Source organism: Hyla sarda, chromosome 6 (assembly GCF_029499605.1).
Source record: "Hyla sarda isolate aHylSar1 chromosome 6, aHylSar1.hap1, whole genome shotgun sequence".
Taxonomy (NCBI): domain Eukaryota; kingdom Metazoa; phylum Chordata; class Amphibia; order Anura; family Hylidae; genus Hyla; species Hyla sarda.
In genome coordinates, this window is record NC_079194.1 from 215,563,938 (window position 1) to 215,577,664 (window position 13,727).

The 13,727-nt window shown below is 40.7% G+C and overlaps 1 protein-coding gene and 1 long non-coding RNA gene across 2 annotated transcripts in view; one reads left to right on the forward strand and one right to left on the reverse strand.

The window, feature by feature from the left end:
- The window catches only part of LOC130276697 (uncharacterized), a 63,176-nt gene extending 61,690 nt beyond the window's left edge, over nt 1-1,486 (reverse strand). The window contains exon 1 of the long non-coding RNA XR_008845220.1: nt 1,272-1,486. This is a non-coding gene — a long non-coding RNA (uncharacterized LOC130276697). The remainder of the gene's footprint in view (nt 1-1,271) is intronic.
- A 110-nt stretch (nt 1,487-1,596) lies between these two features.
- BCAR1 (BCAR1 scaffold protein, Cas family member) overlaps nt 1,597-13,727 on the forward strand; it is a 140,155-nt gene continuing 128,024 nt past the window's right edge. The window contains exon 1 of the mRNA XM_056526404.1: nt 1,597-2,365. Coding sequence (XP_056382379.1) covers nt 2,354-2,365 — 12 coding nt within the window. The 5' untranslated portion in view covers nt 1,597-2,353. The remainder of the gene's footprint in view (nt 2,366-13,727) is intronic.

Here is a 13,727-nt window from a genome sequence, read left to right on the forward strand (position 1 = left end):
CCCCCCGCTCTGTACCGACTTCGATCGGTGCGCAGAGCGGGGGGAAATGAACTGTAACCCTCCGCCCCCCTCCTGCCATTGGTGGTCAGCCTGACCGACCAACGGCAGGGAATAGGAGGGGGTGGCAACATTGCCACCTCGCTCCTATGCTGTAGACTGATCGGAGCTGGCTCTGACAGCTCCGATCAGTCTCACTTTCCGGGAGATCGGGTCACCAGTGACCCGATTTGCCCGGATCGCGGCAAATCGCAGGTCTGAATTGACCTGCGATTTGCTTCGATCGCCGATATGGGGGGGTCTCAGGACCCCCCTAGGCATTGCCACGGGATGCCTGCTGATAGATATCAGCAGGCATCCCGGTCCGATCACCGCCCGGCGAGCGGCAGTGATCGGAAATGCCGAGGGCGTATGGATACGCCCTCCGTCCTTAAGTGACGGGACGCGAGGGCGTATGCATACGCCCTTCGTCCCCAAGGAGTTAAAGTGGTTATTCAGTATTAGACAAACCTGGCTGCTTTCTTTCAGAAACAGCGCCACACCTATCTGTTGTGGTGACTGGTAATGCAGATGCTAGAATCATCTGGTGCAGAAATGCTGCTGTGTGCACAGTAGAATTCCATTGAATTCATCATTACAGGAATATTTAAAGGGGTATTCCAGGCCAAAACTTTTTTTTATATATATCAACTGGCTCCGGAAAGTTAAACAGATTTGTAAATTACTTCTATTAAAAAAATCTTAATCCTTCCAATAGTTATTAGCTTCTGAAATTGAGTTGTTGTTTTCTTTCTAACTGCTCTCTGATTCTCCCATCATGCACAGCTCCCGGGATGTGACATCATCATTGAGCAGTTAGACAGAAAACTTCAGAAGCTAATAACTATTGGAAGGATTAAGATTTTTAATAGAAGTAATTTACAAATCTGTTTAACTTTCCGGAGCCAGTTGATATATATAAAAAAAAGGTTTTGCCTGGAATACCCCTTTAAGAATGCTGAGCAATGCAGATTTCATATAGAAGAAGTCTGCATTTACACACTTAAAGGATGACCTGGATTACAACACCCATTTTCATCTACCCTATTAAGGATATTGCGCATTATTACTAGCCATTATTTTACTTCTAAAACCCTATGCTCATCAAAAAATTGGATGATTTTCAGGAAAATAGATGTTATGTCTATGGCCAAGTATAGTTGCCCTGTGGCTGGAATGTCCCTGAAGAGTTCTCCATATGGTTGATCGTTCGGTGCCAGTGAATTATTCCTCACCAGGCATCTTGTCCAAGGCGGTGGGATGTCAGCCAGCAGACTGTCTCCGGTTCTGGAACAACTTATGGAGACTTGAGGCTGCAAAGTCATATTGGTCTTCTGCAGTTTGTCTTTACTCTATTGAAAACCGACAATTTTGTAGCCAAATCTGAGCCATCACCAGAGGATTACGAGAGCCTTTCTTAAATCATCTGGATAAGGAAAGACTACATTGTTTTGTTTTAGCTGTAGGGCCAAGATAAAAATCCTACAATGTTCCTTCCATTCATAGATCTATGCTGTCATAATCCTGTCAGAGACCTTGGAGTTCCAGACTGTGGCAGTCTTACACCTCCTTTACCAGAGGGAGAGAGAACGCTTCCCTCCCCCTTGTATTCATTAGCATAAGAAAGCAGAGCCAGCCAATGAGAAGAGCTCCTGGAAAGAGGGGTCTGGGCTGAGGCATTGATGGGATAATGTTACCTCTCCCCCAGAATCTCCTCCTCTCTCCTCTCAGTCTGTGTAAGAGACAGGGAAGGAGGCTGTCGGAGAGACAGCCAGGAATATTAGGAGACTGCATGAGACACAAAGAGCTGGAAGCTCCTCCTAATCCTATAAAGAGACAGCCTGGAGGATCAAGAGACATCCAGGGATATTGAGACAGACAGGAATACAGAGGAAGTGCCTGGAAGGAAGCCAGGAATATCTGGATACAGTGAAACCAGCAGCTAGGACTGCAGAACACACTGGGTGCCGGTGAGTAGCCCCAAGGTCCTGGGATTCTATCTTCTCCCCAGACAGCAGGGTGAAGATGACCGGTAACAGTGACCAAATACACTGACCGACTGCTATAGACAACAAGACAACAGCAGAAGAGAAATAGAGGGACATACTGTCACATCCAGTCTTGCTACATTGCATACACCATTCATAAGGAAGGTCGGTGACAGTCAATCTGCTGTGAGATGCTTGGTATAAAGTAAGAAGGAGCAGAAAAAGTCTGTGAGGTCCAGATCTGGTATTGATAACCACCTCGGGACAGGATTATAGCAGATCGGTACTAAACAGCTGGATTACAAGTGGATCCCATAAGAACAGAAACAATGAACTATTTGGTAAGTACCGGCAATAACCCTTTATGTTCTGTCTCGCTTTATTGCAACCAAATGATACTCAGTACAGAGAAAGGTAAAAGTGAGTAGACCCTAAGTAGATGGATGGATGTGAAAGGTCTAAATGAGACATTCGGAAGAAATGAGAGATTGTCGCAATGGGTGCTGTAAGATTATCTTAAAGTTAAAGCAAATGTAAAGCTAAGGTATCCAAGCTTAGATATTTAATGTAATATTATCGTCATCAATGTTCCTATAATAGTTGCAGAATTGTCATGAAGGAAGATTCTGCTGGAAGGACACCATACCTACATGGTCCAAGATTTGATGTATTTTCTAGCCTCAATGTACACTGTGTAATACTGGTTTAGAAATCCACATTAGAACACCATTCATGTACACATTTGTTGTGTTCCACCAAAGCCTCTAACCCATGTCAACCATCGGAAGACATGATTGTTCCTTCACCACACACGTTACAACAACCACTCAAGAATTACAGAGATTTGACTTCTCTGCCCAGCCATATATTGCATAGGAAAAGCTTTAAGGTGGAGTAAAAACAATGGCTTCTGAAATATTGGATTGAAGGCGTCCCATGAAATCCCAACTGCTTGGGGCTATAAAAGACTGTCATTACCCTGACAGAGAGAGCCAAGACGTATAGGGCTGGCAAAAGAGACAGTAAGCAGAGACAACAATAAGACAGAGCCATAAGTCTAGAGACCTGAATATAGGCCTCAAATTAAGAACAGCGAGTGTGCCAGAAAAGAATTTGGAAGATTCAGCAAAGACTGCCAGGCGACCATACATAAAAGACAGCCAAGAAATACTTGGATGTTAGTGACTAACACACCACAGTCAGGAAGGAAGCCAGCAATATGTGAACAGAACCGAGACTCCTACTGGATTAAAATAACATTACGACAGTGATTCTATGTATTATAATACTCTACAATAAAGTATATATGCTTAAGTGTGAGGAAATAGTGGTGCTACCTGTATAGATTTAATGAGATCTTTGCTTTGCATTTTTGCATGTCTGTTTAGGCTAAATGACCTAATACTCATTCAGTGCCATATTGCTCATGCGATACTGCCATATACACAGTGACATATTGCTACAATCTGTATTCTAAATGAAAATCTGTATGAATATTATAATAGATGTATTTTTCCCTTGTCCCATGTCAAAACATTTGGAATGATTTTGGATAAGACTTTTGTTGACTTCACAGTAATAATGAAAAACAATCTTCAATGGATATTCATTGGTCCAAAACAATCAGATCTTTGATATAAGATAAGTTAGCCACCAAACTGCTGTCATATAAGCCACATCATGTCCGCATCTATGGTCATCGGGACATATTCGAAAGTTGGTTACCATACCCAAAGAATTTAACTCAGTTATTATTGTAGATTGCTTGGTTAACTTAGTTCTAGTAGCATTTTAGTGAACATAGGTTACTATTCATCTATATCTAGCTGAACAAAATAAAGCCATATGTACATCCATCCCTGTTGGCTATCTTCCCGACCAGAACCTTTTTTGACCTTGTGACGTTCTGTACTAAATCTGTACAACTCTCTTCAGGATTTGTTTTTACAGTCGAATTCCTGGGAAACCATGAGCTTACTAGGGTTAAACTAGACGCTAGCACTTTGAAACAAAAGGACAGCATATTTTAAGGAAGTCCAAGGAATTTTAGGAATGCTCATTTTAGAGAAAGGTAGTACTTTATAAGGGAGACTCCAATCAGTTGCTCCAGAAAACAAGCATTTCTGGGGTGAAAAAGGACAGAGTTATACAATAGACATGGATTTTTCCAAATCTTTTTTGCCAGGATCAGAGATATGTTAATATGACCAATAGAACTGGCCAATGAATTATTGAGTGGTAGGTGTTAACTACTACACATGTTTGTAGCCATGATATTTAGCAACAGTAAATACATTTGAAGCAGCTCTGATCCATTTTCCATCACTTGAAATATGTTCAGAGGGAACCCCTGAAAAAGAAGTTCTCTTTGAAGTTATACCCTACAGTTATCCTCTCATTCTGGGAATCTTAGGTTTGGACACTTCCATGTAGCAATTATGTCATTCAACCCTCTAGTTATTGGTAGGATCAGCTGGATTTTTGTGTATACGGCCACCCTTAAAGATGTTACTATATGTGGACTTTATGGAGTGTAACAAGTGGCGTGTTTACTCACATCAGACTGTTAGGAGCACTTTTCAACTCCCCTTTAAAGGGTTATCCCAAGATTATAACTTATCACCTATCCACAGGATTGGTCATATGTAGCGGTTGGGGTCTGAACAATGTATTGCCACTGAGCACTCCAGTTATGTAGGGGGCAAGATACTCTGTTCTTCAGCTGCTTATCACCTATCCTGTGGAGACAGGTCATGGATGGAAAAAGTATTCATCAAAGTCTGGGTCTAGATAGAGAAGATAGAGAAGAAAAAGAATGACAACAACCACATCACCTGTGGTTTATTGGGTTTAAAGGGAGCCTGTCATCTGTAAATGGTGTTTGATATTTCACTAGCCAAAATAACTCTGCATGCTGCTCATATTGTATCTGGCATTTAAGGAATCTGGGAAGGAGGGTCCTAAGGCAGATGGGAACAGAGCTCTAAACAGTCAACTACTAATTATGTTGGCAATTTTAAAAACCAAGCATGGTGTATGTATTTTCCATTTTTAGACTTGAACAATTTTTAGAAAGGTATAAAACATATTCTGACATAGTAATTATGTCAAAGAGAACATGGATTATATAACCAAAACATGGACCAAATTGGAGCAAACAACATTGGAGAGACATATCTGCATAGTAATACAAAAGACCTCCATATTGTCTTAGAGACAAAAAAAATAAAAATAAATAAATGTATTAAAGATATACTAAAAGAAAAATATAAAAAGGGAATAAAAGGAGGAAGAAAAGAGTAAGGTGAGAGTTGGGCGAGAGAGACAGAGAGAGAGATGAGAGGACAGTCCACTGACCATTCTGCCATTTTGTATATCATTTATAGTGTAACCTTCAAAATATTAAGTATTTTCCTTTTTACTACAGAAAAAAAACCTGGAACTGTAGGACAGATCTCTCAAATTTCATCAATACTAATCACATTTTCAGACTAAAATAGAGTTGTTAGAAAACCCAGATACTACAAACCTACATTGCAGAGCTAGACTGGGGCTAAATATGAGTCAATTTCCTTTTGGCACCAGCTCAAATCTCTGTGAATAATTGGCCCGGATCTTGGTATTATAGAATAGTCTGCATAGCTTAACCTCTGCAGCAAGTGGGCCCCACTGCTGATTACTGTATAGACCGAGCTGAGCATTAATCATTTACCAACAGATAACAAGCTGTAAAGCAAACAGGATCTGTGGGTGGATGGAAGAATTGTACATTTATAGCCAGCCATATGATGTATTTCTCAGAGTGATATAGCCAATAAGTCATATTGGTGGCCAATTACTCACATTCTGCAAACATTCATTTGATGAAGTCACATTGTATGTATTCCTCCTATTAGTACAATAATGAAAGCCAGGAATTTCCTCTGCTATAGGGAAGATTTGTCATAGTAACTTCCTTTTTTCAAGCATGTTGATGGAATTTAAGGTTGTCGTACTCAACTCATAAGCCTTTACAGCTGATCATGTGACAGCTTACATGTGTCCATTGTAACCTAGGAAGGCAAGGGGCATTGTCATTGATTTGTTACACATTTCTTCTCCATAAGAAATTATATCTATTTGGTAAATGTATGTTTCTATATACTGTCATAAAACAGATCTTCATAAATCTTCATACTGAAGTGGATTTGCTGTTCTTGGAAAGCTGTGTGACAATCTCTGTAGTAAAATGTTTGTTGAGGTTCACACTATGTTATGCAAACCTGGTGACAGTCCTAAATAGCCACCAGGAAGCGAAGAGCGTTTATACCCTTGTTCTCGGTCATGCACTTTGCATGACCGAAAAAACTGCATTCTAATGTCCTGGCCACAACTGCCAATAAGTCTGATAGGGGGGTGCTTCTCCTGGGCTCCCTGTAATGGGAGCATCTCCAGACCCGCCTCTCAACTATGATTGACAGCTTTAGCATTCAGTCAGAAAGCCACAAGAGCTGTCAATCCTGAAGGAGCCCGGGAGAATACCGGCCTCTCGGATCTAGCGACAGCTGTAAAATGCCCTTTCCAGTGGCTATTTCCAGTGGCTGTCACCAGTTTTGCCGTGTACACCCTATTCCAGTTAACCTAAGTGCTGCTATAGGTCTATATATATCACAGATTCCAAAAGTGTGCAGTTTTGGCCTCTATTCAAGATGCATGCATTAGGGTTTGCTTAACTGAATAGCGCTGACCTCTACACTATTCTATGAGCTGGATTGTGCAAAAATAAAGAGAAGAAAAGAATATTGTGCGGTCTAAGTTTTCATATTGGCATCCATCATAGGTTTACATCAGACATATACTTTGTGGACTCCCTCCGATGAATTGATCTGATGGTCACTGATGATGCAGCATGAAACCCAACAAACTGAAGTTGTTTCGGTTGTCATTTAGCTTTCTAATACTACTCTACTTAATAACAGAGGAAACGCAAAGACATTGATGGTGTATATCGAAGTTATATTATCAGTTTCACTGAAATAAATGGCGACAGTGCCAAGAGAATCACATGCCAATTTAGCTCTAGACAGCTCAATCGTATCCCTGGCCATTGACTGTAGCGCACAACCACATGTCCTGCCACTTTTTTCTAGTGATCATCAGGGGTCACAGTGGTTTGACTCCCATCGATTTGATCACTTCAGTAAGAAAACCACTTGAAATGTAAAGTTTATTTTAGCAGGATATGGTATGGTACTAATGTAAATATAAAATACATGCAACTAGGCTTAATGAGAACTCCAGTTAATTGACAAATAGGAAACTTGCTTTGGCAAAAAACATCCTAAAATATGATAAACATCTGCATGTACTATATTTGAACAAATAAATCTATTGTCACTTTCCTGTGGGAATACCATAACAATAGAAGGCAAACATGTGCAGCATTTATTTTGGAGACATTTGTCTGTGTTGGGTTCTTCTTTCTGGCATTTTGTCCAGAATCATGGAAAAATAATGTGATACAAATATATCAATATTGCATTTGGTAAAGTTCCCAGAGTGGTGCTGTCAGTTTCAACCAGTAATTCTCTAATCAGAAACTGTCCAAACAATGGCTGAGATTCTGGCTACAGAAGGATAAGTGCAGCGAATATATGGGAAGAAAATGAGTTTTGGGAGAGGGGAGAGCCAAACGTCATAACGACTCAGCATTGGATGAAGCTTGATTAAAGCTGGCGCATTAAATGCTGCATACATTATCTAAAACAAATTGCTATCATTATGCTAAGGTGTTCAATAACAGCAAATACCATTATATACAATTAGTTCCTTCCAAAAGATATAGGATCAATCTATAGTAACAGGTCACTACTGAAAAAAAAAACTATGTGATATTTGTAATGACTGAACATAGTGAGGTCAGGCCTGTATATTAGTAGTGTAAGGGCTGTATCATACAGACCTGATATAGCGCAAATCTGCTAGATTGGAACTCAGTTAAAAAGCATATCACATGGCCCAGTTAGAGATTGCTCACATATGTCTGGCGTCAGTCATCTTTTTCCTCCGTTGCTAGCTAAAAAGCGCCGGAGGTAAACTGATGCTAGAACCAAATCCATTAATTTGAATGGGACAGTTCATATTCATACAGCATCTCAAATTGGACGCGGAATGGTTAGACACACCAGACAGGGGTATGCATCTTGCTGGGTTTTCCCGGTCGGCATTCAGAAAAAATAAACACCACTTTTGTCATCAGTTGGGTTCATTAAGCCGGACGCTGGACAGAACCTATCAGTAATGTACTTTGCGGCATAGAAAGGGTCCCCAAGAGCCCCTCCCTCCTTAGCACCCAATCTTCTGTCAACCCGTTTTGATCTACGCTGTGTTTAGATACTGGTAATCATTTTAAAGCTAATTCCTCTAAATACCCATCATAATCCTCTAGTACTTCAGAGACCAGTGCCTGGAGAAATAAAGAACTCTTACAGCATACTACACGACTAATATAGATATACACATATACACTGCTCAAAAAAATAAAGGGAACACTAAGATAACACATCCTACATCTGAATGAATGAATGAACTAATGGTATGAAATACTTTCGTCTTTACATAGATGAATGTGCTGACATCAAAATCACACAAAAATTATCAATGGAAATCAAATTTATCAACACATGGAGGTCTGGATATGGAGTCACACTCAAAATCAAAGTGGAAAACCACACTACAGGCTGATCCAACTTTGATGTAATGTCCTTAAAACAAGTCAAAATGAGGCTCAGTAGTGTGTGTGGCCTCCATGTGCCCGTATGACCTCCCTACAACGCCTGGGCATGCTCCTGATGAGGTGGTGGATGGTCTCCTGAGGGATTTCCTCCCAGACCTGGACTAAAGCATCTGCCAACTCCTGGACAGTCTGTGGTGCAGCGTGGTGTTGGTGGATGGAGCAAGACATGATGTCCCAGATGAGGAATGGGCGGGACAGTCCATAGCATCAATGCCTTCCTCTTGCAGGAACTGCTGACACACTCCAGCCACATGAGGTCTAGCATTGTCTTGCATTATGAGGAACCCAGGTCCAACCGCACCAGCATATGGTCTCACAAGGGGTCTGACGATCTCATCTTGATACCTAATGGCAGTCAGGCTACCTCTGACAAGCACATGGAGGGCTGTGCGGCCCCCCAAAGAAATGCCACCCACCACCAAACCGGTCATGCTGGAGAATATTGCAGGCAACAGAATGTTCTCCATGGCATCTCCAGACTCTGTCACGTCTGTCACATGTGCTCAGTGTGAACCTTCTTTCATCTGTGAAGAGCTCAGGGCGCCAGTGGTGAATTTGCCAATCTTGGTGTTCTATGGCAAATGCCAAATGTCCTGCATGGTGTTGGGCTGTAAGCATAACCCCCACCTGTGGACATTGGGCCCTCATAACACCCTCATGGAGTCTCTTTCTGACTGTTTGAGTGGACACATGCACATTTGTGGCCTGCTGGAGGTCATTTTGCAGGGATCTGGCAGTACTCCTCCTAGCACAAAGGCGGACGTAGCAGTCCTGCTGCTGGGTTGTTGCCCTCCTACGGCCTCCTCCACCTCCTCTTATGTACTGGCCTGTCTCCTGGTACTGACTGACAGTCACAACAAATCTTCTTGCCACAGCTCGCATTGATGTTCCATCCTGGATGAGCTGCACTACCTGAGCCACTTGTGTAGGTTGTAGACTCCGTCTCATGCCACCACTAGAGTGAAAGCACCGCCAGCATTCAAAACATCAGCCAGGAAGCATAGGAACCGAGTAGTGGTCTGTGGTCACCACCTGCAGAACCACTCCTTCATTGGGGGTGACTTTCTAATTGCCTATAATTTCCACCTGTTGTCTGTTCCATTTGTACAACAGCATGTGAAATTGATTGTCAATCAGTGTATCTTCCTGAGAGGACAGTGTGATTTCACAGAAGTGTGATTGTGGTGCTTAAGTGTTCCCTTTATTTTTTTTGATCAGTGTATATATATATGTGTGTGTGTGTGTGTGTGTGTGTATACACATACACACACACATTGCTGTTTGGTTTTCATGTCCTCAGGGTACTTTGAAGACATGATCATGCAGGTGTTGTCTTCTGACAAGTCTCGACCAAGATGCTATCTGAAGCCCTGTTCCTGCATTCCTCTTGAGCGGCATATTTTATTTTATTGGTATAACCTTGTTCTATACACGTACAGCACAACTTTGCAACTAGGAAGGAAGGTGCAACAGGAGCTCTATGACCTGCGGAAGCGGCTATAGGACATCCAGCTAGAAGTCTTACGGGAAACAGGCTTTTTGTTTAACCATTTCCCTGCCAACAAGATACTTTGAAAAGTCCCCCCCACCGGTAGAAACACTTACCATTGTGTTTTCCTTCAGACATTACCAAGTATATTCCAATGAAGCTTTTAGATGTAAAGCAAATGTTATATTGCTATGCTCAGCAATGATATTTAAATGTTAGCTTGTTCACCCCCCCATGTATTATTAGATAATGACATTATGGCTGGATTCACACGGCAGAATTTCCTTACTCTACTTCTCCATGTAAAAACCCTGCCCTGGAATACTTGTGAAATTAAAGCACCATAAATGTCAATGAAAGGTCCTAATGAGGATTATTTTCAGTGAGGACATTCTGCAATGAAATTCTGTAGTGTGAACCCACCCTTAGGCTTCATTGCAGATTGTTGAGAAAGCTGGTTATGAACCAATGCTATGCAGAGGTGAAAAAGTAAAGGTTACATCAATACCATAATGTGGGTGTTTTTCATATATCATGAATTATTGTAAAATATCATTTATTTTACTGCCATCTTCTTAGGTAGCAGAAGAGCTTTTTTTGCTCCCTCAGACTGTTACTTTCGGACACCTCATAGATATAGCGATGGTATAACATTCTACAGTTTCAGCACTTGCACAAGGACCAAACAGTCAACTAGTTGACTGCCTGGCCAAACTATTACTGATGGCCTATCCTGAGGATCAATTTTTAAAGAATGAATAACCCCTTTAATTTCTCCATCAGTGGGGGAGATATTCAAAAACGACTGTAATTTCTGCTAACCCAATATTAATGACACCATTTTTTTTCTTGCCGCCCAATTTTATTAGTTGACGCCATATTGGATTTCTTTTGTGCAAAATTTGCCACGGTTGGTGCCAAAATCGTCAATTTTGGCGCCAAATTTTACATCCTGGAAAATTCTGGCAGAAGCATAATATTCCATGATTACTAGTTCCCACACAAGCGATAACTGTAGAAATAAAACATTTCTAGGGCTTAAATGTGAGTTCAGGTGCAGTAACCATGAAAAAAATAAAAATATATTTTTTTTAATAACATTTTCCAATAAAAATAATACATTTTTCAATAATTGATGAAATAACACCTTTAAAAAAATACAATAAAACTACAACCATTTCTGTGATTTCTACACAAGCAAAAAGCTGGTGTGAAATTTTTGATGTAAAATGGACTCACACCCCTTTGAAAATATCATGTAAAACATGACATTTACATAGCCACGCCCACTTTTGCAAAACTGGTGTGACTAGTGTAAACCTTGGATAATTCTCATGTAAAACACTTTGAGTATCTGCTGGAAACTTTTAAATGTACTCCACGGTGGACACATTGAAAGTCATATTCAAAACTCAAATACAAAAATTTCTGAAGTGTTTTGAATATGACCCCCAATGTGTCCACCATGGAATACATTTCAGAAGGATTACTACAACCATTACATTTACTTCTTTGTTGTTCCAAGAGATGTTGGCTGTCATGAAGACCATGTTTGGCTTATTGAACTTTTGACATTTTGACCATTAGCAAAAAAAAAAGTTTCCTAAATAACCACAACATTGAAGACATGTCTGGTTTCTCGAGGCCTCTTAGGAGACCTCAGATCTGGAATGTCACGGCTAAGCTACTAATCAGACTATACTTAATTACCAATTAAGGCTTTTATTAGTCATCGTGGTTAAAAGAGGTTCTCTACTGAGACATGGCTAACTTTTATAAGCAGTAGAAAATGATGGATCGCTGTTTCCAGCAAAAGGAGGTTAATCAATAGGATAGGGGATAAGATGTCCGATCGTGGGGTCCCGTCGCTGATCTCCGTGCTGCACCGAACGTTCGTTTAGAGCATCGGGTTCAGTGCCGGAGGATTGTGATGTCATGGCCATGCCCCCTCAATGCAAGTCTATGGTAGGGGGCATGGTGGCCGTCAAACCCCCTCCGATAGACTTTCATTGAGGGGGCATGGCTGTGATGTCATGAGCGGGGCATGACTGTGACGTCACGAGCCTCCGCCCTGCATCACCAGTCATCCGGTACAGAGTGAAGTTCTCTCCGTGCACAGGATGTCTGGGGTGCCGCTGCCAAGACAGCGGCCGGACCCCGCGATCAGACATCTTATCCCTATCCTTTGGATAGGGGATAAGATGTCAAGGGGAGGAGTACCCCTTTAAAAGACAATCTATCATCAAGTGGCTACATAGTGCTCACAAACTAAGTGACTTAAAAGTGAACATAAAGACATTTCCTATATGTAGTTAACAAGTTAGAACCTTCTGGAATGTAATACCTATCTCCAGACTTCTTATGTGCACCAACATGCCATTTGCATGAGAAGGTTGTATTTCATAATGCACTGAATAGCCATTGTCAGGCTCTGTTAAAGGGCAAGCTCATAAATTCTCATTCCTGACAGTGGTGAGCTGCAGAAGAATTGTGGGTAGCGGTATGGTTTCACCTTCTGAACTTTATTTTCTCGCAGGTTTTAAGTCCATGCTGCAAAGTAAACATGTGTTTAACACTACAGTGTCATCGACCTTCCTGGGGTTACTATTAACATATACTATGCACATGATGATATATGATATTTAAAAAGAGGTTATATTTTTGTAATTACAATAAGTGACATCTTAGTTGTACAGTCATATACACATGGAATCTCAGATGTGCAGTCACTTAGTTATTCACACAATTAGTATTTTAACCAAGAGTGGAACCAAAAAGAACATTTTAGAAAAACTAAAATGGAAAGATTTGGACCATTTTCTGTGTTGGTTCCACTCCTGGTTTCTGTTAAAAAAGATAGTGAGCAAAATGCTATAGATATTAGTTGTCACCAAAATTACATAACGGAAGATGCTTTTGGTTTTCTGTACAAAATATTACATATTCATAATAAGCAATATGGAAGTGAAGAATGCTGAAATGGAGTGATAGAACTGGTGCCAACCATATGGAAGCCGTAATGGAAGCCAAGTTATTTTGGTATAACGTAGCATAGGATTATTAAAATTGTATTTTGCCAAAGCGATTTTTTTTAGGTGGAAATGTTCTTTAATTCTGTCCTGTATTTGGAATGTGTATACTCTCTTCCAGTAATGGCTCATTAGCTTCCAAGTGATTATAGCAATTATTGTGTGGTCTAAGTGCAGATCAAACTATAGATTTAGTCTAAACATACAAATGCCCATACAAATTAGATTAAAGTTGATAAAAATGTTCAATTTCAACCAAAACAAAACCAATTAAACTATGGCTAACTGTAAAGGTACTAATAAATTTAAAAAACGGCTATATCCCCGATCCCTCCGTAATCATGAACGATCATCTTGATTGAGTGTTAATGTGTACTGAATGGAGAGAGGAGGACTTCTGGAAAAAAGTC